Source organism: Somniosus microcephalus, chromosome 34, assembly GCF_052327205.1.
Source record: "Somniosus microcephalus isolate GS21.2 chromosome 34, FLI_Smic_1.0, whole genome shotgun sequence".
NCBI classification, from domain to species: domain Eukaryota; kingdom Metazoa; phylum Chordata; class Chondrichthyes; order Squaliformes; family Somniosidae; genus Somniosus; species Somniosus microcephalus.
Window position 1 is genome coordinate 23,266,818 of NC_141020.1, and position 23,994 is coordinate 23,290,811.

The 23,994-nt window shown below is 45.6% G+C and overlaps 1 protein-coding gene and 1 long non-coding RNA gene across 3 annotated transcripts in view; one reads left to right on the top strand and one right to left on the bottom strand.

Annotated features, from left to right (window-relative positions):
• The window catches only part of LOC147096878 (uncharacterized), a 159,172-nt gene that overhangs the window by 98,116 nt on the left and 37,062 nt on the right, over positions 1-23,994 (top strand). For both annotated transcript variants that reach the window (XR_015074568.1, XR_015074567.1), the window contains exon 2: positions 1,714-1,810. This is a non-coding gene — a long non-coding RNA (uncharacterized LOC147096878). The remainder of the gene's footprint in view (positions 1-1,713; positions 1,811-23,994) is intronic.
• LOC147096879 (sodium/calcium exchanger 3-like) overlaps positions 1-23,994 on the bottom strand; it is a 715,867-nt gene that overhangs the window by 75,731 nt on the left and 616,142 nt on the right. The window contains exon 3 of the mRNA XM_085973580.1: positions 1,677-1,780. Within this exon, the coding sequence (XP_085829706.1) occupies positions 1,677-1,780 (104 nt within the window). The remainder of the gene's footprint in view (positions 1-1,676; positions 1,781-23,994) is intronic.

The window sequence follows — 23,994 nt, forward strand, 5'->3', positions numbered from 1 at the left end:
CGGCGCTAATTAAAGGGCAGGTGCCGGGCAGCCATTTTTTGGGGGCCGCCTGCCAGCACCTGCCTCCTTTCTGTTTCCTCCTGAAGGGCGCCGGCCGCGATCGGTCAGCCCGGCGCTCCTCTTGCGTGCCGGGCTCTTTTCCCGGCACCCTGCTCCCCGGTGGTCCAGCAGGGCCCCGGTGCGTGCTGCGCTAGGCCCCTCCCCTTTAATCAGGGGAGGGAGGCCTGTAATATCGCGGCGTTACGTGCCGACGCGCGTGACGATGTTGCACGCAGCGGCGCGATATTCAATGGGAGCACCCCAGGAAGGAGGGGTAGCACTTCCAGTAGCGCCCCGCATCCTGCTTGGGGTGCTACCACTCAAATTACGGCGTGGGGGTTGCTAACTTTTTCGGGGTGCTAAAAGTAGCGCCCCGGCGAAGTTAACGCCCCAAAAGGGGCGAGATTGAATTTTCCCCCCACAAACCTTCACATAACAACTGCAAGAAATACTTCTGTAAATTTCCTAATACTTAATACTAGTATGGCATCAGAGAAATCTACTTTTGTTTCTAAATGAATACTTATGGTAATATCAAGAAGTTCAGGCAATATAGGTCCCCATTCAAACCGCCTCTGCCAAGCTGGTGAACACCTGGTCACTGGTTGTGGTTGGGGAGCAGAGCAAAAGCTATAGCTCCTTTTCGAGGTGTTAAAAATGTCATCCAGTGCCAAAACCCAGAAGTCCTGCCTTTGCTCACTGTAAGAAGATGTTTAGTGTTGGCATCACGTTCAGCCAAAGCATTGCCCCTTACCTCTGACTTGGGCCGTTCAATTGAAAATGTCACCAGCCAGCATTTTTTGCAAATAGATCAGCCCCAGTGGATCACACAGAATCGCATTGGATCACAATAGAAATGTTGCCCAATTTGATAATGGGAGTAAAGTGAGGAAAAAAAGTACTCTGTATGTAGTAAAACTGAGGGAGACAATGACATGTTGATAAATTTCTGAATATAATGAGAATTGTAATTATATTTAACTTTCAAAACACATTGCTTCCTGTTTGCAATAATCCTCTGGATCTCAACAATTTGTACATTGTTCAAGTGATTTTCTCATAGCACAGCACTGGACATCCTGTAAAACAGACAGATTGTTGTAACTGAAAGCCTTACAGTGAGGATGGTGTGTGCAACAGACAATGTAAAAACTGAGGGCTTTATACTGAGCGTGGGTGTAACAGAGAGTATAAAAACTGAGGGCTTTATACTGAGCGTGGGTGTAACAGAGAGTATAAAAACCTGAGGGCCTTATACTGAGGGGGTATAACAAACCGTGTTATAGCTGTGGGGATGTAACAGTGTTATAGCAGACTTATATTGAGGGGATGTAACAGACAGTGTAAAACTGAGGGCCTTATATGGAGCGTGGGTGTAACAGAGTGTTATAATTGAGAGCCTTATAATGAAGGTGCAGTGTAACAGAGTGTTAAACTGAGAACTTTTCAAGAGGATGGGGTGTAACAGTGACACTGTTAGAACTTACAACCTTATCACAAGGATGGAATGTATAACAGAGCAAGTGTTATAACTTTGTGCCTTCTAACAAAGGTGGAATGTAACAGAGAGAGGTTTATAATGGAGTCCTATAATGTAGAATACATGTACTGGATAATGATTTTTCTTTTATTCAAACCTGAAATTCCACGTTTCATCCATCTTGGTTTCTCCAGGACAACAAAGAAGTTTTCCTGCTTTTCATACTCCTCATCATCCACAATTTTCACCTGGATTGTCTTCCTGCAGAGGGAGAAAACAAATCAAAACCCTGTGAGTATGAGAACCGATCTGCAATAGTGTGTGCAGGCTGACGGTAGAAACATCTGGAGCATTGGTGTGGCTGGTCCTTTGCAAACTGTGCTCCACAGCGCCACATCACCAAAGGCAGGTGTGGCAAAACAATTGATAAGGAATTCGAGACGCATAGGACGCCAGCTGCAGGAACTATAGGCCCCCGGTTTACATTAGAATATGGGTTTGTGCAACATTTGCAGCAGTTACTGAATGCTGGCATTCCTACTTAAAATGTCTTGCCTCACTCACCTTGGCTCTCACTGAAGTCCTGACCTAGAGATGCTGAAATATAGCTTGTTTTTGTTGCTTTTATAGTGCCTATTCCCCACCATTTCTGTTTTAGAGAGGGCAAAGTCTATTTGCTCTTCCCTTTTTCCTTTTTAGTTGGATGTCAGTCATGCTGGGCTCTGTTACATGGCGTGGACCTAAATACTTAATGAAATGTACATGTATTAAACATTTGGGTCTTCACACTACATTGCTGTTTTTCCTAAAACCAGCTCCCTTAATCCTATGGTAGTTTGGAGACCCACAGTTTCATGGGTTTCCAATGCTCTGTACCACCTAGATGGACAAGGGCAGCAGGCGCATGGGAACACCACCACCTCCAGGTTCCCCTCCAAGTCACACACCATCCCGACTTGGAAATATATTGCCGATCCTTCATCGTCGCTGGGTCAAAATCCTGGAACTCCCTCCCTAACAACGCTGTGGGAGCACCTTCACCACACAGACTGCAGCGGTTCAAGAAGACGGCTCACCACCACCTTCTCAAGGGCAACTAGGGATGGGCAATAAATGCTGGTCTTGCCAGCGGCCACAGCCCAGGAACAAATTTTTAAATAAAGGTGCTTGACCTACAGTAGAGTCTGCAAACAGCACAAAATTCTGTTTTCTGCTATACTGCAAAGTGCTGCCAACAAACTGTGCAGAGCTAATCGGACTTCCTCTGCTCTGTTACCTGTTTGAAACTCCAGATTGAAGTTAAAGCTATCCCGGGGTGTGTTAATACACTCGAGAATTGAGAGCCCTGAAGCCAAATAATATATTGGACTTTCAAGAGCTCTTATCGAAAAACAAACACTGATGTCTGGTGTCCTCCTTATTTCAGTCAAATTAATAATGTTTCACTGTGGGAATATCCTAATTTTCTAATCTCAGGGAACACATTCTGCAGTGAGAGTAGGCATCGAGCTACATTGACTTCTGTAATAGTGGCGCTATGTAATTAGAGTGGGGGCGGTTGTTAATTGAAAGTGATTTGTGTGTGCACACACATGCTTCCCAGTTCTAATCCCATCGAGGGGAAGAGACACCTGAAAACTGAGGTCTTAACCCACCCACAAGAGTATTCATCTATTGTGGCAGGTGGAATCTCACTTCAATAATTCACAGGAAAGTGTTATTAGATGGAGGAAAGCACATTGTGTTAAATTACCCATTATAGTCCATCAACTGCAACCTGGGAGCCAGCCACAGAGTCCCGAGGTAGACGTTTACCCCATCTGCCCCAGAATTATCCGTAAAGCGATACCACCTGTTAGGCTTTATGATATCAGATTGAGACATCAATATCACCAAACGCAGGGAAGCGCAAGTCCCTCCACCGATCCTTCAGAAGCTGAGTTCCCACATTCAGATGAGACAGGATCAGAGGGCAAGTTAACCCTTGCTAACCACCCCATCTGCCTCCGTTTCATTAGGATTGCTATTTCTGTTCTCCCTCCTCACCCACCCCAGAATCCGTGAGGCTGGAAGTTAGTGCTTGGGTTCATGGGAGAAGGCATTTCACCCAAATAAATGGGGAGCTGCTGTAACTATCCAGCGGGAAGAACGATTTTGTCTAACTGATGTCTGCAAGAGGGCTGATACAGCGATACCAACACTTGCGATTGCTCATCTTTCTCTCTCGAGTGAATTATGTACAGAATGAAAAACCATTAGCAAAATCCAAAGTGTTGGGGATATTGCTGGTGCCTCTGTGGATATATAGCACCACTTTAGCGAAAGCCAATGTAAATAAGCCCTACGCCTACTCACGCTGCAGAATTTGTACTTTGGTGTCATTGCTGTTCCATCCTCCTCAATCAAAATTGGTAGCTTGTAAATATATAAATACTAACATCTCAAGGATGTTTAGGTAGCTGTGTCTGCAGAATGACAGATCTCACCTGAACATAACCAGTGATTTAAATATCTTTTTAATAAAAACAAGCTAATAGGTTCCAGATTTACATTATTTATGATTTCAAGATCCAAAAGTGGTACTTTGAGATGTAAAACACATTGGTCGTCTCACGAACTGCACTGTAATATATTTTCTTTAGAATAGAGAAGGCTTTGAGGTGACCCACTTAAAGTTTTCAAGGTGAAGAGGATTGACAAAGCTGATGGAGGCAAAGTGGCTCCCTCCATCTTGTTATCTTTCTCTCAAGCTTTAAAAGTCTTCTGGAAACCTGTCCTTTCAGCCCGACCACCTCTGCATCTTTCACTCTTGTGAAGCACCTTGGGATATTTTCTATGTTAACAACAGCAACTTGTATTTATATAGCGCCTGTAACGTAGTCAAACGTCCCAAGGCGCAGCACAGGAGTATTTTAAGACAAAAAATTTGATACCGATCCACATAAGGATAAATTAGGGCAGGTGACCAAAAGCTTGGTCAAAGAGGTAGGTTTTAAGAATCATCTTAAAGGAGGAAAAAGAGGTAGAGAGACGGAGAGGTTTAGGGAGGGATTTCCAGAGCTTAGGACCTCGGTGACAGAAGGCACGGCCACCAATGGTGGAGCGATTATAATCAGGGATGCTCAAGAGGGCAGAATTAGAGGAGCGCAGATATCTCGGGGGGGTTGTGGGGCTGAAGGAGATTACAGAGATAGGGATGGGCGAGGCCATGGAGGGATTTGAAAACAAGGATAAGAATTTTGAAATCGAGGCGCTGCTTAACCGGGAACCAAGGTAGGTCAGCGAGCACAGGGGTGATGGGCGAACGGGACTTGGTGCGAGTTAGGACACGGACAACCGAGTTTTGGATGACCTCAAGTTTAGGTAGTGTGGAATGTTAAAGGCGGTGTATCAGTGCAAGCCTTGGTAATGGTGAAGGGTTCAAAACACCGGGTTACATGATATTTTGTGATTATTGTTTAAGAGGAATTGACAGTGCTGGCTTTCCCTACTCTAGCTGTGTCACAATGGAAGTCTTGTGTCTGGGTGCATTGTAGTGTTGTAGAATGCCTTCGACCATTCAAATCACAGGACCAGACACCTCTGTTCTCTTCACCGATCATAATCCTCACCAGCCGACAAGTTGTTTCTGCCAGTGGGTTTCCCTCAGACTAGCGGTCTCTCCGCCTCCTCTTTGCGTATCCCAGACTCGCTCTGAGCAATACTGTAGGAGATCACCTTCTTTATCCTGTGTTTTCAACTCTTTATTTTTGACCTTTTTCTTTCTTTTGACTGGCTTGATGCCTGCAGCTGAGAGAGTGGTTACGTAGCCTGTTCCCTCCTACCTCCCATGTTGTCTATAAATTGGGCCGGAGATTCTGAATGGGCTCCTAGTTTCAGAAGCATAGATCTAAAGAAAAAAGATCTTGCATTTTATACAGTGCCTTTTACCACCTCAGGATGACCCCAAGCTTTACAGCCAATGAAGTACTTTTTGCAGTGTTGTCATCATTGTAATGTAGGAAACACGGCGGCCAGTTTGTGCACAGCAAGCTCCCACAAACTGCAATGTGATAATGACCAGATGATCTGTTTTTAGTGATGTTGGTTGAGGGATAAATATGGCCAGGACATGGGGGAGAACTCCCCTGTTCTTCTTCAAAATAGTGCCATGGGGTATATTTTACGAGGGAAGACAGGGCCTCAGTTTAATGTCAAAGCGGAAAGATGGCAGCTCCGACAGTGTAGCACTCCCTCAGCACTGCACTAGAGTGTCTGTGGTTTTCTACTAAGGGGCAAGTGTTTAACTTCCATAGGGGGAGTGAATGTGTTGTTACTATTTTCCTGACGTCAATAAGAACAGATTTAAGTGAAAGAATGGAACAGTTCACTGCTTAAAGAAACATCAAGAAAAAATCTTTCTGAAATGTTATTTTTAATCCGATCATCATTTTCATAAAACAATGTGTTTCTCGGTTTATACAGCTACAGCCCCTGGCTTATTCATTTTGTCCTCTGTTACACGTACACTCATTATATCTAGCCCAGTGTCAGGGATTGGTTTGTTTCCAATTCCCAGTTTTGTCTCATGTCATTAAACGATGGTCTCACATTTATTAAAACGCACAGATCTTTCTTCACAGTGCAGTTCACTCAGTGCCCACGCACAGACTTGATGGATGGATGCAGAAGAGCCTGTTGTCACAGAGACGGGGCTATTGTCTAACGTACCATAAACCCTGCACCATAAGCATTCGGTTTTGAAACCTGCTGGATAACTCGCCAAGATTGGGGAAATAGGGATGATTTTACATGGGTAACTTTTAGGCAGTGCAAGCAGCTTGGAAGCTCTTCTTTGCTTCAAAACTGAGCTGTTATCTTTGGTGAGTTTCTGCGGGAGTTCCCCCGCAAGTCCACCGCAACCTCAGTGGATGAGCTGCAGAACAGAGGGGCATACAGAGCCAGAGAGGAAGGGAGGGACAGAGAATTGAACTCTAATGTCGAAGTTACAGCGGGTGACTGGGAGATCCCAGCGGAAATTCACCCCTCATGTTCCTTTTCATAGATGAGTCTTTTTCTTAGGCAGTCCCTCGGAACCGAGGATGACTTGCTTCCACATTAAAAATGAGTTCGCAGGTGACTGATGAGTCCAGTGCGGGACCTACAGTCTCTGTCACAGGTGGGGCAGACGGTGGTTGAAGGGGCGGGTGGGTGGGGTGCTTGGGTTGATGTGCGCTCCTTGAGCTGTTTGCGCTTGGCTTCCGGCGAAGAGACTCGAGGTGTTCGGCGCCTTCCCAGATGCTTCTCCTCCACTTTGTGCGGTCTTGGGCCAGGGATTCCCAGGTGTCGGTGGGGGATGTTACACTTTTTCAAGGAGGCTTTGAGGGTGTCCTTGAAGCGTTTCCTCTGCCCACCTGGGGCTCTCTTGCCGTGCCGGAGCAGAGATGAGTACCCGCTCTTGACTTTCCACAATCCACACCTGGCAACTTGCTTTCAGGTCCCACCAGCTCTATTTCTATATATCTAAGTGACTCTGTCCTTGTGCTTATACTCTGCCTCTTCACAAGGTGCTCCCTCTGTGCAGAATAGGACTTGCTTGAACATAACGCTTGTCTGTGTTTGATATTTCACTCAGAGAGGTCATATGACTGGCCTCATCAGCTTGGGCAAGGGTTTGGTATCTGACTGGACCTGCTTGCAGAGAGGAGTTAATGCAAGAGGAGAACGTATTCAGAACATCCTTCGAGGCTGCCTGCAGCAGCAGTCAGAGAAACGTCACCGCAGTTCTACAGAAGGGTTTTACCCAAATGCAGAATTCCATAGGGCAATTGGTATCTTATTGTTCCTCGTTAGGAGAGCCCCAGAGCCGTGAGGGCGTTTGGGGCCTCCCTTGTAAGGATAGCATACTCTTGTGATTGAAACCATCAGAAGCTTAGGCACCCAATTACACGGACCTGCAACTGCCAGCTTTGGCAGAATAGCTTAAAGGGTGCATCGCACCCACGTCACGGGCAGCATGGACTACTTGCATGCAGATGGCAGGACATCCACCTGGGGGACCCAAGCCCTGAGGGCATGGCAGGGGAAGGAGATATGCGAGTTCCCTTTCCAGCAAGGTCCCTCAAAAGGATTGGGGAGTTGACAGTGAGCAAAAGAAAGAACAAACTTGCATTTATATCGTGTCTTTCACAACCCCAGGACGCCCCAAAGCGCTTTACAGCCAATGAAGTACTTTTTTGAAGCGTAGTCACTGTTGTAATGTAGGAAACACGGCAGCCACTTTGTGTACAGCAAGCTCCCACAAACAGCAATAAAATAACGACCAGATAATCTGTTTTTTTTTTAAACTGATGTTGGTTGAGGATTTGGCCCAGATACAGGGGAGAACATAAGAAAATAAGAAGTAGGAGCAGGAGTAGGCCATACGGCCCCTCGGGCCTGCTCCGCCATTCAATAGGATCATGGCTGATCCGAACCTAGACTCACAGCCACTTCCCTGCCCTCTCCCCGTAACCCCTAATTCCGTTATCAGCTAGGAAACTGTCTATCTCCGTTTTAAATTTATTTAATGTCGCAGCTTCCACAGCTCTCTGAGGTAGCAAATTCCATAGATTTACTACCCTCTGAGTGAAGAAGTTTCTCCTCATCTCAGTTTTGAAAGGGCAGCCCCTTATTCTAAGATTATGCCCCCTAGTTCTAATCTCACCCATCAGTGGAAACATCCTCCCCGCATCCACCCGATCAAGCCCCCTCACAATCTTATATGTTTCGATAAGATCGCCTCTCATTCTTCTGAATTCCAATGAGTAGAGGCCCAACCTACTCAACGTTTCCTCATAAGTCAACCCCCTCATCTCCGGAATCAACCGAGTGAACCTTCTCTGAACTGCCTCGAGAGCAAGTATATCTTTTCTTAAATATGGAAACCAAAACTGTACGCAGTATTCCAGGTGTGGCCTCACCAGTACCCTGTATAACTGCAGCAAGACTTCCCTGCTTTTATACTCCATCCCCCTTGCAATAAAAGCCAAGATTCCATTGGCCTTCCTGATCACCTGCTGCACCTGCATACTAACCTTCTGTGTTTCATGCACCAGGACCCCCAGATCCCTTTGTACTGTAGCACTTTGCAGTTTCTTTCCATTTAGATAATAACTTGCTCTTTGATTTTTTCTGCCAAAGTGCATAACCTCACACTTTCCAACAGTATATTCCAACTGCCAAATTTCTGCCCACTGATTTAGCCTGTCTATGTCCTTTTGCAGGTTTTTCATGTCCTCCTCACTCACTGCTTTCCCTCCTATCTTTGTATCGTCGGCAAACTTGGATACGTTGCACTTGGTCCCTTCCTCCAAATCGTTAATATAGATTGTAAAGAGTTGGGGTCCCAGCACTGACCCCCTGCGGAACACCACTAGTTACTGATTGCCAACCCGAGAATGAACCATTTATCCCCACTCTCTGTTTTCTGTTAGATAGCCAATCTTCCACCCATGCCAGTATATCACCCCCAATCCCGTGATTTTTTATCTTGTGCAGTAATCTTTTGTGAACTCCCCTCAATTTCAAATTGTGTCATGGATTCTTTTATGTCAACCTGAGAGAGCTTGGTTTAACGTCTCATCCCGAAGACGGCACCTCTGACAGTGCAGCGCGCTTTCAGTACTGCACTGAAATGTCAGCCTAGGATTATGTGCGGAAGTCTCTGGAGTGGGACTTGAACCCACAACCTTCTGACTCAGAGGCAAGTGTGCTACCAATGGGCCAAGGCTATCATTTGGCAGGTAATTGCTTGTGGCTGCAAGGACATTGCATGACCCAGCATGCTTAAAGTGTGGTGTATGTAACCTGTTCCACCTTAAGAGAACTACCTTAAGAGATGTACTACTTTCTCTTGGCTGCTGTATACTGTAATACCGGTGGTGACCACACCGGTATATAAAACGTTGTGTAGGGAATTGCTGGGCAGTTCAGCCCTGACCTCCGAATAGTAAAGACCTGTTAAAAGTTATTCTTGTGGTCTGTGTCCAGTGATTTATAATAAGCATAACTGGGACACACAGACTTAACAGTGGCGACGAGTCCGATCTTACCCTGCGGCAGTTTTACATCCAAGGCAGCTTTGTCCTCAGAACGGGCGTCGAGAAGAGGCATCCGCCCTCATCATCCTGCTGAGCACCATCGCACGGGAGGCATCGAGAACCCGGGTTAAAAAGAAAAATTCTGACCACAAAGCCCTCCATCAGCGACAGGCAGTGATCATCCCTTCTACCACGGTGGTGGGTAAGCCGATCAGCGACACGAGCAGAAAGTCAGCCGCGTTGACTGTGGAGTGGGGGGGGGAAAACGGAGGGAAAAAAAAGGGCGGAGAACTCGACCACGGCCGGTGAAAAGGGCCGGGCTGCAATCGAGGCCGAGAGGCGCAGCGACTGGGGCAGCTTAAGGCACGAGAGCCGCGGAGAACTCAAACGCAGCCGGTGTAAAGGACCGGGCTGCATGCGGGGCTGAGAGGCGCAACAGCAGGGGAAGTGTGAATGCCCACGGGAACCACGGGGGATTAAAAGCAGCGTCGGGGAATTGAGAACCGCTGGGGAGGCGAGAACGGCAGCAGCACGGCAATCGCCATTGCAGCCAGCGGGGGAAGAAGGCAAACGTGGGAATCCGCCATTGTAGTCGGCGGGGGAAGAAGACGAGCGCGGGAAAGACCGCCAAGCGCGGGAAGCCACCATTTTAGTAGGCGGGGGAAGAAGACAAGCGCGGTGAAATAAAGAATAGATTTGCCTTCCAAAGTTAGGCTTTATTAACTTTAAAATTAGCAGCATATCTTTCTACATCCAGTCCCAACTAAGGCTAGAAAAGGACTGAATTTAAGGTAGCCACAACACATCATGTGATCATCAACTACCAATGAGATTACAACACATATCCCAAGGCAGTTAACAAACAACGAATCATAATACTTTTACTAATCAAGGAATAATCACCACATTCACCCCTCCTTTTAAAATATACCCCAACCTAATAACTTTTACAATTTACAATTAATTATTTACAACTAAACTATGCACGAGAATAAAACTATTTACATAACACAATACTAAATGAACAACAACAAATAATAACATTACGCATAAGTATTAAGTATCTCTCAACTAAAACAATATACTATAATATTTCAACAATTTTTAAAACATTATCAATTTAAAAGTCCATTTTCAATCGGTCGACCGGATATCTTGTTCGTGTCGACCTTCTTAACCTTGGTGAAATTCCTTGCCCTCCCACGCCAGAAGGCACAGAAGTATCTTCAACAGGAAGGCTATCCATATCCCGATTCTCAACAGTCTCCGGATTAGAAATCCCATCAGAAGATGAACTGGGACGGTCATAAACATCTACCAAAGGCTGACTAATAGAAGTATGATTATCTGCAATCGGATTGGAAATATTCGTAGTATCTGTAACAGCATCCACCTTATCCGAATCATGACCATTATTAATATCCTCAGAAGAGGGCTGGCCCCCACAAGGAGCCAAGTCTTTAATTGAAACAGTACTTTCTTTCCCATCTTGGAATCGAATATCAGCATATTGGGAATTTGCCTCCAACAGCTCCACCTCCTCCACCAAGGGGTCATATTTTGACAATCTAACATGGCGTCGAAGCAACACAGGTCCCTGCATAGTAAGCCATGAAGGTACCGAATATCCCGTAGTAGATCTCCGCGGATAGTTAAAGAGCCTTTCATGGGGGGTCACATTAGTAGCCGTTGAAAGCAGTGATCTAATGGAATGCAGGGCATCAGGCAGCACCATTTCCCACTGTGTATTCTTAAGGTTCCGGGATGTCAACGCCAACATAACTGCCTTCCAGATCACCCCATTGTATCGTTCGCACTGTCCATTACCCTGGGGATTATACGGGGTAGTTCTACTAGTAGAAATTCCCCGACTCTGAAGGTATTCCTTCAACTGGGAGGACATAAAAGAACTTCCCTGATCCGAATGGATATACGCAGGCATCCCAAAGATGACAAAAAGTTGAGTCAAACATTTAATAACTGTAGCAGCTGATACATCTGCACAAGGAAAAGCAAAAGGGAACCTTGAAAACTCATCCACAACAGTAAATATATATCGGTTTTGAGTAGTTGAAGGAAGAGGTCCCTTAAAAATCAACACTCAAACGTTCAAAAGGAGAAGTAGCCTTTATAAGATGAGCTCGTTGAGGCTTAAAGAAATTCGGTTTACACCGAGCACAGATAGAACATGATGAAGTCATCCGCTTGACGTCTTCAACTGAAAAAGGCAAGTTCTTACTGCGTACAAAGTGTATCATCCTCGTAACCCCAGGATGACATAAGGCATTGTGAAGATTAATAAGCGTATCTCCGTGAATCACCGAACAATAAGCCCTCGACAGTGCATCAGCAGCAACATTATCCTTCCCCGGACGATAAACTATGTCAAAATGGTAACATGCCAACTCAATCCTCCATCTCATTATTTTATCATTTTTAATCTTTCCAAAATGTTTAACATCAAACATAAAGGACACAGATTTTTGGTCAGTTACCAGCGTGAAATGTCACCCTGATAAATAATGTCTCCATTTACGCAATGCTTCTACTATTGCGTATGCCTCTTTTTCTATTGAGGAATGTCTTTTTTCACTATTATTCAAAGTACGTGAGAAAAAGGCCACAGGTCTTCCATTTTGGTTCAAAGTAGCCCCAATTGCAAAATCCGAAGCATCCGTCTCAATCACAAAGGGAACCTGCTCATCAATGGAATGCACAACTGCTCCTAAAATATCCTTTTTAAAATTCTCAAAACATGTCCTGGCCTCCCATGATAGAGGATATGTCGTAACCCGAATAAGAGGCCGGATCTTCCGTGTAAAATTTGCAATCCAATTAGAATAATAACAGTCCAACAACTCGTTGCAAAGCCTTAGAATTAGTAGGACAAGGTAAATCGATCAATGGTCGCAGACGTTCTGGATCTGGTTTAATCTTATTTCCCGAAATAATATACCCCAATAGATTTACCTCAGTAGTCGAAAAGACACATTTCTCTTTGTTAAAAGTTAAACCAACTTTTTCCGCAGCTTGAAGGAATCTTTTTAAATTAGAATCATGCTCCACCCTTGATTTGCCACACACTGTGATGTCATCTAAGTATGAAAAGGTGTCAGAGAGGGAGTTATCACTTATAAAAGCATCCATTGCCCGTTGAAAACAAGCAACACCATTAGTAACACCAAATGGTATTCGGCAAAACTGATACAGCTTTCCACCAGCCTCAAAGGCCGTATATGGTTGATCCTTCTTAACAATAGGAATCTGATGATAAGCACTCTTTAAATCAATAGTGCTGAAAACTTTATACTGAGATACTTTATTGATAAGCTCATCAATCTTAGGCAAAGGGTACGCGTCTAATTGAGTATACCTATTAATAGTTTGGGAATAGTCTATCACCATTCGTTTCTTGTGTCTCTCATTAGTCGTGACAACTACCTGTGCTCGCCAAGGCGAACAACTAGGTTCAACGACTCCTTCCAATAAGAGACGTTGAACTTCAGAATTAATAAATTCTCTATCCTGACTACTATATCTTCTTGACTTGGTAGCAATTGGCTTACAATCCGACATCAAATTAGAAAAAAGTGATAATGGAGGAATAGATAAAGAGGTTAATCCACAAATAGATAAAGGTGGCTTAGTCCCTCCAAATGAAAGACTAAGAGACTCGTGTAACTGAAGAACATCATGTTCAATCAAAATATCCGCACAGAGATTAGGCAAAACAGATAGGCGTATATCAGTATACGTATTACCCAGAAGAACCATTTTCACAAAGCAACAACCAGCTATTTGTGAAATAAGGGTCGCCTGAGCCATACACACCTGATACGTAACAGGCAAAATTTTCAAATGCTTCTCCTTCGCAAACTGAAGACTTATAAAACTCTCAGTACTGCCCGTATCTATAAGGGCCTTCACTTCCAACCCATTAACTTGAGCCGTAACTATAGCTTTGTTTAGGCCATGAGCAAATGCAGCAGAAATTGATGCAATAAACGCCCTATCTAAAGGCTGAATAGTCACAGAAGAGGTAGTGGAGGAAGACCCTCCCACACCAGAAGGAGGGAAGGTAATTGAACCTGATGATTTGCACACACGTGCATAATGACCTCTCTTGCCGCATTTACTACACACAGCCTCCCGAGCAGGACACTTCAGACGAGGGTGCCGGATATTCCCACAAAAATAACACTTCTGAATCCTAGAGGCAACGGCCGCCGAAGTAGAAACTGTTTCAAAATCTAGTAAACCACTCCCATTAAGTCCACATAATTCCTTTTCATCCGAAACTGCCGAAACCATAGTCGCAGGCCGATTAAAAAGAGCATAAGAATCCGAACTTCTCTGAGTCACATCCAATGTAGAAGCTTGCTCAAAAGTACTTTTAAGATCCAGAGTCTTATTTTCTAACAACCGCTGACGAATTGATCTAGACAGTAATCCATTAATAAAAGCATCCCGTACCGATTCGTCCTTATGTTCTTCAGCCGTCACAGCCTTATAATTACAGTCAACACTAAGGCACCGAAGTGCTTGTAAATAAGTATCCAAAGATTCTCCCACCTGCTGCCTACGGGCAGATAAAAGATGACGTGCGAATACCTCATTCTTTGGTTTAACAAAAATCTTTTCCAATGTAGAAATAGCCTCTTCATAAGTTTTACAGTACAAAATATATTTATATACATCCGGGTCAATGTAGTTGATCAGCATATTCAGCTTATTTAGAGCCTCTTGATCCAACACGCCCAAAAAGTTTTAAAATGTACAATACCAATGTTTCCATTTATCATCCACTCCAGCAGAATTGGGGTCAGCCTTGAATCGTTCTGGTTGAAGATATCGCTCCATTCTAACAAAAAGTTAATAAATTGAAATAAAGAATAGATTTGCCTTCCAAAGTTAGGCTTTATTAACTTTAAAATTAGCAGCATATCTTTCTACATCCAGTCCCAACTAAGGCTAGAAAAGGACTGAATTTAAGGTAGCCACAACACATCATGTGATCATCAACTACCAATGAGATTACAACACATATCCCAAGGCAGTTAACAAACAACGAATCATAATACTTTTACTAATCAAGGAATAATCACCACACGCGGGAAGCCGCCATTTTGAGAAAAAGAAAAATTTAAAAACATGCAAGGATGCCTAAACATGGGAACATTAATACCTTTGATAGCGATATCGAAGATTGGACCATGTATGTAGAACGCATGGAAGTTTATTGTAAAGCCAATAAGGTACCAGATGATGAGAAAGCACGAACCTTATTAAGCTCAATGGGGGCGAAGACATACGGGCTATTGAAGCACCTTCTATCACCAGATAAACCGACGGATCAGACTTTCGCGAATATTGTTACTGTCCTGAAAAATCATTTAAACCCCACGCCGCTGATGATAGTGGAACGATTTAAATTTTACAGAAGAACGCAGCTGAAAGACGAAAGCAACGCTGAATTTTTAATTGAACTGCGTAAGCTATCAAAGTACTGTCAGTTTGGAACAGGACTAGCAGATGCGCTGAGAGATAAATTTGTGTGTGGATTGTTAAAAGAAGGAACACAAAAGCGACTGCTTGAGGAGAATGATCTTACGCTTGATAAAGCTGTCACTATTGCAGCATCGCACGAAGCCGCAGTGAGAGGCACTGCGGAAATGCAGCTACGGTCACCGGAACTCAGCACCAATCAAATGGTCTTGGGTACAGTAAAATGTTATCGTTGTAGAAAGACAACGCACGATCAGAACCAGTGCTGGTTCAAAAATCAGGAATGCAGAAAATGTGGCAGGCTTGGTCACATAGCTAAAGTATGCCGGTCAGGAAAGAAGACCAGCAACAAAAAGTCACCGCAGGAAAAGTACAGAAAGGTACACAAGGTGACAGAGAACAGTTCGAACGAACAGAAGTCAAATTCAGACTCCAGCAGTAATGAACTGGGTAGTCTAAGAGTACACAATGTTGGTAATGAAGCAGACCTCCAAACAATCTGGGTCACACTTGAGATAGCAGGAGTCCAAGTGAAGATGGAATTGGACACTGGATCGGCATTGACGGTCATGAATAAGCAAGATTACAAAAGGTTATTCCCACATATTCCCCTACGGGATACGGAGATTGTATTGAAAACATACACGGGGCAAAGAGTATACCCCACCGGGAAGATAGAGGTAAAGGTGGTCCACAAGGGCAAAGAAAGCCGAGGAATGGACTTATATGTACTACCTGAGGGAGGTCCACCACTACTGGGACGGGAGTGGATTAGGAAAATAAATATGGACTGGCATTCCTTAAAAGCACTAACGGTAGATTCCGGTAAAAAAGATGTCAAACCTAAACGATTGTCCAGAATATTGGACGATGCTAAAGAGGTGTTCCAACAGAGACTGGGAACACTGAGAGGAATTACGGCAAACATCAAGGTTGAAGAACATGCAAACCCGAAATTTTTCAAAGCCAGACCGGTACCTTATGTGATACGACCTGCTGTGGAAGCTGAGCTGGAAAGGCTAGAACGTTCAGGAGTACTGTCTAAGGTAGACTGGAGTGAGTGGGCCACGCCCATTGTTCCCGTCATGAAGCGTTCATCGAGCAACAAGCCGGGGGAACCGGGGAAGGTTCGCATCTGTGGAGATTTCAAGATCACTGTTATGTGCTTCACACGGTGCAGTATCCGCTTCCGCGGATTGAAGATATCTTCGCTTCGTTGTCTGGCGGGAAACACTTCACCAAGATAGACCTGGCGCAGGCGTACTTACAGATGGAAGTTGAGGAAGAGTCACTCCAGTATCTCACGATCAACACGCATAGAGGCTTGTACCGGTATAATAGACTGGTTTTTGGAGTGGCATCGGCTCCAGCAATTTGGCAGAGGGCCATGGAGCAGGTATTACAGGGAATTCCAGGCACACAATGTTACCTGGACAGGAGATGATGACGAGGAACACCTTGCAAATTTGGAACTGGTGCTCACCAGATTGAAAGAATATGGACTTCGAGTTAATCGCCAGAAATGTGAGTTCTTTCAGAAGCGGATCTCGTACTGTGGTCATGTCATTGACCAGGAGGGGCTTCATAAGTCTCCTGACAAGATCGAAGCTGTTGTGAAGGCTCCCGCTCCAGATAATGTATCCCAGTTGAGGTCGTTCCTAGGGTTGATTAACTATTACCATAAGTTTCTGCCAAATTTATCCACGGTGCTGCACCCGCTGAACGCTCTTTTGCAGAAGGGAGTACCATGGAAGTGGAGCGAGGACTGTAAGAGGGCCTTTCGCAAAAGCAAGGCATTGATCACCTCAGAGGAAGTGTTGGCTCACTTCAACCCAACGCTGCCTATTCGTTTGGCTTGTGATGCTTCTCCATATGGTATTGGGGCAGTACTCTCACACAAGTTGCCAAATGGCCTGGAGAGGCCAGTTGCGTTCGCATCCAGATCATTGACCTCCGCTGAGCGCAACTATGCTCAGATAGATAGGGAGGCTCTCAGCCTTGTGTGGGGAGTAAAGAAGTTTAATCATTACCTGCAGGGCCAAAAGTTTACGCTTCTGACAGACCACCAGCCGTTGGTATCCATTTTTAACCCTAAGAAGGGTGTTTCAGTGATGACAGCTCAGAGACTCCAGAGATGGTCCCTTTTCCTAGGGGCACATCAATATCAGATCGAATTCAAAGTTACAAAGCAGCATGGTAATGCTGATGGGCTGTCGCGCCTGCCACTACCTACAGAGGAGGAGGCACCGACGGTTGACCCTGTTGAGTTATTTCACTCGACCATCATCGAATGTTTACCAGTCACCAATGCAAGTATTGAAAGAGAAACCAGGAACGACCCGACACTGTCCCGGGTCTACAAAGTGACAGTGAAGGGATGGCCAGCACATGGTGATCCACTGTTACCGGCATTCTCAGCAAGACGAGAACAGCTGTCCGTCTGTCAAGGAACATTGATGTATGGAACAAGGGTGATTATTCCTCCTAAGTTAAGAGAGAGAGTTCTAAAGGAACTGCATGAAGGTCATCTGGGGGGAGTCAAGATGAAAAGCCTTGCTAGGGCTTATGTGTGCTGGCCGGGTATCGACCAACAGATAGAGGATCTGACGAAAAGCTGCTCATGGTGCCAAAAAGTGCAAAATGCACCTCCGATTGCACCGCTGCATCCATGGGAATGGCCTTCAACCCCATGGCAACGTGTACATATTGACTTTGCTGGTCCATTCATGGACTCCATGTTTTTAATTGCGGTGGACGCACATTCTAAATGGCCAGAAGTGATTAAGGTGACTACCACTACCTCGGAAAAGACGATCGCGGTGCTAAGAACGATATTTGCAAGAAATGGATTGCCAGAACAAATATGTTCAGACAACGGACCGCAGTTCGTGTCAGAAGAATTCCAGAAATTCATGAAGAAGAATGGGGTGAAACATTATACCTCTGCCCCATATCATCCGGCTACAAACGGGTTGGCCGAGAGATTTGTACAAACGTTCAAAAAAGCAATAAAGGCCATGAGCGAAGATCAGATTCCACTACAACACAAGGTGGACAAATTCCTACTGGCATATCGAAACGCCACTCATGCAGTGACAAACCAAAGTCCTGCCATGATGTTCTATAACAGGAGGTTGCGGTCCAGGTTGGACTTGTTAAAACCAAGTGTGCGGAAGGAAGTTGAAAACAAACAGTTCCAGCATATAAATAACAAGACCACTCGGAGTTTCGAAATAGGACAACCAGTGTTAGCCCGGGACTATAAAAACGAGAAATGGCAATCTGGAACAATTCGGGCCAGACAAGGACCCCTGATGTACACGGTAGATATTGGTGAAAATGTAAGACAGCGTCATGCTGACCAACTGGTAGAATCGAGAACAAGGGTCGAACCCAGGGCTACGGCAGAGATAACCGTGGAAGAAGTTAGTGAACCTGAAGCATCTACCTCAGAAGTGAATGTACCTGAGGATGATGTCCAATCCATAAGAGATCAACTAGATGAGTCACCCCAGCAACGAGAATCAGAGACCCCTGAAAGGCGTTATCCAACTCGAATCAGGAGGCCTCCTCAGAGACTGAATCTTTGAACTGTTTTGCATGAAGTTGTATATATATATACTATACTAGCTGGGGAGCCCCGCGTTGCGAGGGCAATTTTGGGGCGCGAGGGCAATTTTGGGGCGTTTGGTCTCCCTGCCCCTGTGTCCCCCCTCTCCCTGTCATGTCCTCTCCCTGTCCTATCCCTCCCTCCCCTCTCTCCCTCCCCTCCCCTCTCTCCCTCCCTCCCCTCCCCTCTCCCCTGTCTCCCTCTCTCCCCCACCCCTCCCCCACTCCCCCCCACCCCTCCCCCACTCCCCCCCCACTCCCCTCTGTCCCTCTCTCCGGCCCCTCCCCCTGCCTAGCGCCTGAGGTCCGGTGCCGTTGCTGAGGTCCCCCGCGTATCGCGCGGCTGATGGACGGCCGCTGCGTGCGGGCAGGCGGCGCATGCGCGGTGAGTGCGGGCGGCGCATGCGCGGTCAGTGCGAGTGGCCCGCGGGAGCCGGCAAGGCCATTAGCGAGCGGGAAACTTCGGGCGGCGCGCCTGCGCTCCGTCCGCGACACCTGAGAGGGGGAAGTAGAGAGAGACAGAGAGGGAAGAGGAGAAGGAGAGAGAGGGAAGAGGAGAGAGGGAAGAGGAGAAGGAGAGAGAGGGAAGAGGAGAAGGAGAGAGAGAGAGGGAAGAAAGAGAGAGAGAGAGAAATTTTTTCAGCTTCAGGCCCCGAGTCCCCCCTGCGCGAGGGTGAGGAGGAGCGGGGGGGGGGTGTTGCTAAACACAATATAAAACTCAAATAAATTGTTAATTAATTGCCTAACACATAATTGAAATATTTACCTTCGTTCCCTAACACACAGAAAGTGTGGGGGAAGAAATCGTGGAAAATCAAGATGGCGGCCACTCACCTCGGTTCAGAAGGATAAGGCCCGCCCACACACGCACCGATTGGTCGACCGGTCAGGTCACCGAAGCGTAGGATTGGTCAATCGTCGAGTCACTCGACACTCAACTGTAGGAAGACCTCGACGTCACACGGTCGCTAATGAGATGCTAATGAGCGGAACGCTGAACGTTTTTGGTATACCGCGGGCGGTATTTTTGTCCGGCCGAAACGTAAATACGCCTATGACCAGTCCGGAATCGCAAGCTTTCTTTTGAGGCGACGCGCGCGTCGGTACGCTCTGTAACTTCCAAACGTATAGAGACCAGGCGGACAGACAGACAGACAGACAGAAGAGCCGCTTTATATATATAGATGTTATTATGTTATGTTTAATGGGGATATAACTGTTAAGCTAAAAAGGGAGGATTGTGGTGTATGTAACCTGTTCCACCTTAAGAGAACTACCTTAAGAGATGTACTACTTTCTCTTGGCTGCTGTATACTGTAATACCGGTGGTGACCACACCGGTATATAAAACGTTGTGTAGGGAATTGCTGGGCAGTTCAGCCCTGACCTCCGAATAGTAAAGACCTGTTAAAAGTTATTCTTGTGGTCTGTGTCCAGTGATTCATAATAAGCATAACCTGGACACACAGACTTAACATAAAGGAACCAGGCCACTATAATCCCAGTAGCGCTGCCACCCCCTCCCGCCCAGAGCACTTCATCACAGTCTTGGGCTAAAGAGTGGGACAAGCTCATCTTAAATCGACACCAAGGAGAAGCTCAGCAGGAACTGGTAAATGCGTCTTGCAAAAGTTCCCAATCCTCCATACAAAGCGCATGATGTTCAGTGTAGCTGCACAAAAATACTAAGTCCCCAAAAACATCCCGCTGGAATCGCCACCAGCATGAAGAGAAGCCCCAAAGTAGGCCACCTCACCCTCGAACAGACAGCCCATTTTATACAGAGCCCCTTTCAAAATTGAAAAATCTGGCACAGGATCTTCATTGCATAATTTCCATATGTAATGAAGGGTACCGCAGGCTGGCAGTGCACTCTACAACTTGCATTAATAAAGCACCTTTAACGTCGTAAAATGTCCCACGGCGCTTCACAGGAGTGTTATCAAAGAAAATTTGACACGGAGCCACATGAGACATTAGGGCAGGTGACCAAAAGCTTAGTCAAAGAGGTAGGTTTTAAGGAGCGTCTTAAAAGGAAGAGAGGCGGAGAGGTTTAGGGAGGGAATTCCAGAGCTTAGGGCCTCGGCGGCTGATGGCACGGCCACCAATGGTGGAGCGATGAAAATCAGGGATGTGCAAGAGGCCAGAATTGAAGGAGCGTAGGTTTTTCGGAGGGTTGTAGGGCTGGAGGAGATTACTGGGATAGGGAGGGGTAACGCCATGGAGGGATTCCAAGTCAAGGGTGAGAATTTTAAGCGGCCCTTGGAAATTCGGGCATGGGGCCGAAACCGGCACATGAAGTTGGAGGCCAGATTCTGTGACCCGCGCACATGACCAGCAAGACAGGGCGGAGCATCGGCCTGACGAGGCCAGGCGTAGCTATTTAAAGAAAATAGCAGAAGTGACATAATTAATACATTCTCAACGAGAGCACCAAGAGTTATGTCCGTAAATGAATGGAAAAATAAATTGCCAAACACTTTTTTCACGAGTCATGCTGCTTTAAGCTAATTATTTACAGCATTTTTGCATTTAAAAAAAAAATTGAGTTCAATGTAAACCTTTCCGGCAGATAGACGATTAACAGGAAAATTATTAACTAATATTCATATCATGGAAATCAAAAAATAAAATCTGTTTGATTTGACTTCACATCACATCTGTTGTGGTTTCTAATTGGGATCTGCAGGTTGATTTGACACTGTAGTGGTGATGACTGGTGTTGTTGGCAGCTGAATTCGGAGAGCTAATAATTATCACAAGCGGCAATGCTATGACAGCCACGTTAATAAATATTATCATAGATCTCTAACCCTTCCCTAATTTGATTTTGCAGCTCTTTGTATAAACAGAGACTGATGTCGTGGAGTGTCGCTAACTGCAGACACCTTCTCCACCTGCGTCTGAGCAGCAGTGACAGACCAGGCCAGTAGAGGGCTCCAGATACCTGGCGAGGAGAGCTTGATGGATTTATGTTACATGGGCCCAGAAATTCGGGTCGGAGGCTTCCCGCGGGTGCAAGCCTCCGACCTGCACTTACCTAGCGCGCCGGCCGTTGAGCTGTGGGCCCGCGTGGGATTCCGATCCTGGGCCTCCTCCAACTGCCGGTGCGCAGTGCTCGCGTATCCCAGGGGCGCAGTTAGTTCGACGCGTCCCCTGGGATCACGTGGGCCATGGAGAGCCAATGGTGGCAGGGAAATGCCCATTCATAAAATTGACAAGAGCTGTCAAAACTATAAATACTATAAGCACCAAAACAACTAAAATTCAAATAATTTTTTTTTTAAATCACGTTTTTAAAATAACTATAAATTACATAAAATAACTATTTTAAACAATAACTTAAATTTTTGAAAAAATTAATTACATTTTCTAACGGGGCTAAAAATAAACTTACCTTTCTTTAACGTATTTAAAAATAATAAACCTGTGGAAATGTTTTCTTAATTTTAATTAATTCACCACTTACCTTGTTAAAAGCAGGCCTTGCGACTGCTTTTTAAAAGTGTAACTGCTGGAGACTTACCCTCCCGGAGAAACCTGGAAAAAAACCGGAAGTTCCAGGCGTACGCGCTGCCTCTCCGGCGCACGTGTTCGACCTCTGAACCCCTTCCTTTAAGGGAACGGAAGTTCCGGTTTCCTGCGCAGTGCATGCACGAAACCGGCACTTTCGTTGGGCCTATGGGTGAGTAACCAGCGCATACTCACCTGTGGAGACCCAAATTTCTGGGCCATAGAGTTACTTAGAATTTTACAGTGCAGGAACAGGCCATTCAGCCCAACCGATCCATGCTGGCCGTTATGCGCCACACAAGCCTCCTCCCACCTGACTTCATCTAATCCCATCAGCATACCCTTCTGTTCCTTTCAGTTTTGGTCTCCTTATCTGAGGAAGGACATACTTGCGTTAGAGGCGGTGTAACCAAGGTTCACCAGACTGATTCCTGGGATGAGAGGGTTGTCCTTTGAGGACAGATTGAGCAGACTGGGCCTATATTCTCTGGAGTTTAGAAGAATGAGAGGTGATCTCAAGATTCTGAGGGGGATTGACAGGGTAGATGCTGAGAGGCTGTTTCCCCCTGGCTGGAGAGTCTAGAACTAGGGGGCACAGTCTCAGGATAAGGGGTCGTCCATTTAAGACTGAGATGAGAAGTTTCTTTACTCAGAGGGTTGTGAATCTTTGGAATTCTCTACCCCAGAGGGCTGTGGATGCTGAGTCGTTGAGTATATTCAAGGCTGAGATCGATAGATTTTTGGACTCTAGGGGAATCAAGGGATATGGAGATTGGGCGGGAAAGTGGAGTTGAGGTCGAAGATCAGCCATGATCTTATTGAATGGCGGAGCAGGCTCGAGGGGCCGTATGGCCTACTCCTGCTCCTAATTCTTATGTTCTTTCTCCCTCATGTACTTATCTAGCTTCCCCTTAAGACTACACTTAGTCCAATGCCGTGGGAGATCGATTAAAATAAATAAAAACAATTTAGCATCAGAGCATAACAAATGAGTTGGCAGCAGTCAGGAGGGACCGGGGAATGAGATTAGAGCAGGCAGGTCTAGTTGAAGAGCTAGCAGTGACACAGGTACAGTGAGCCGAATGGCCTCTTCCTGTGTTGTAATTTCTATGATTCCTATCATTTGAAAAAAAATTGTGGCAACATAAACATCAAAAAAAAAATATGGATCATGTGATGATGACCAGTAATGAATGTTCATATACATCATACACAGCATTTCACTCAAATCGGGCAAGGACTAGATTCAGTGCCGCTTAAGTTGAGCAGAATCCCTTTGCCATTCACATACGCCAACTTTTAAAGCCCAATCTCTACCACAAGTACACCGGAAGTGAATGGGCCAGATTTTGTGGTCAGCGGTGAACAAGCTTGCACTTCCACTCAGAGTTTCTATGGACTTTTGCACCGGAGGTTCCCGTCAGCCAACCATCCAAACAGCGCAGCACCCACTACAGGGCATCTGGGACCTGTGTAAACAAGGCAAGCTACTGCGTGCCTCCTTAACCAATCAGATTGAAGAATCGTTAACAAGCAGCGCAGAGTCTGAACCAGGAAGTGTCAGTTCGAATATTGAATTCACTGTCAGATCAGGCACAGAAAGTGAAATAAAGAGAGGGAAAGAAAGATTGTATTAAAAACGAGATAAAAGAAACAAAGAAAATGTTTTTTCTCTTAATTAAAATCTGAAGGAATGAGACTCCACACTTGTAAAAGTTAATTTTCACTGCCAGAGAGGTTGTTTGGCAATAATTAAGACTCATCACGCTGTTAGAATCACAGAATCAC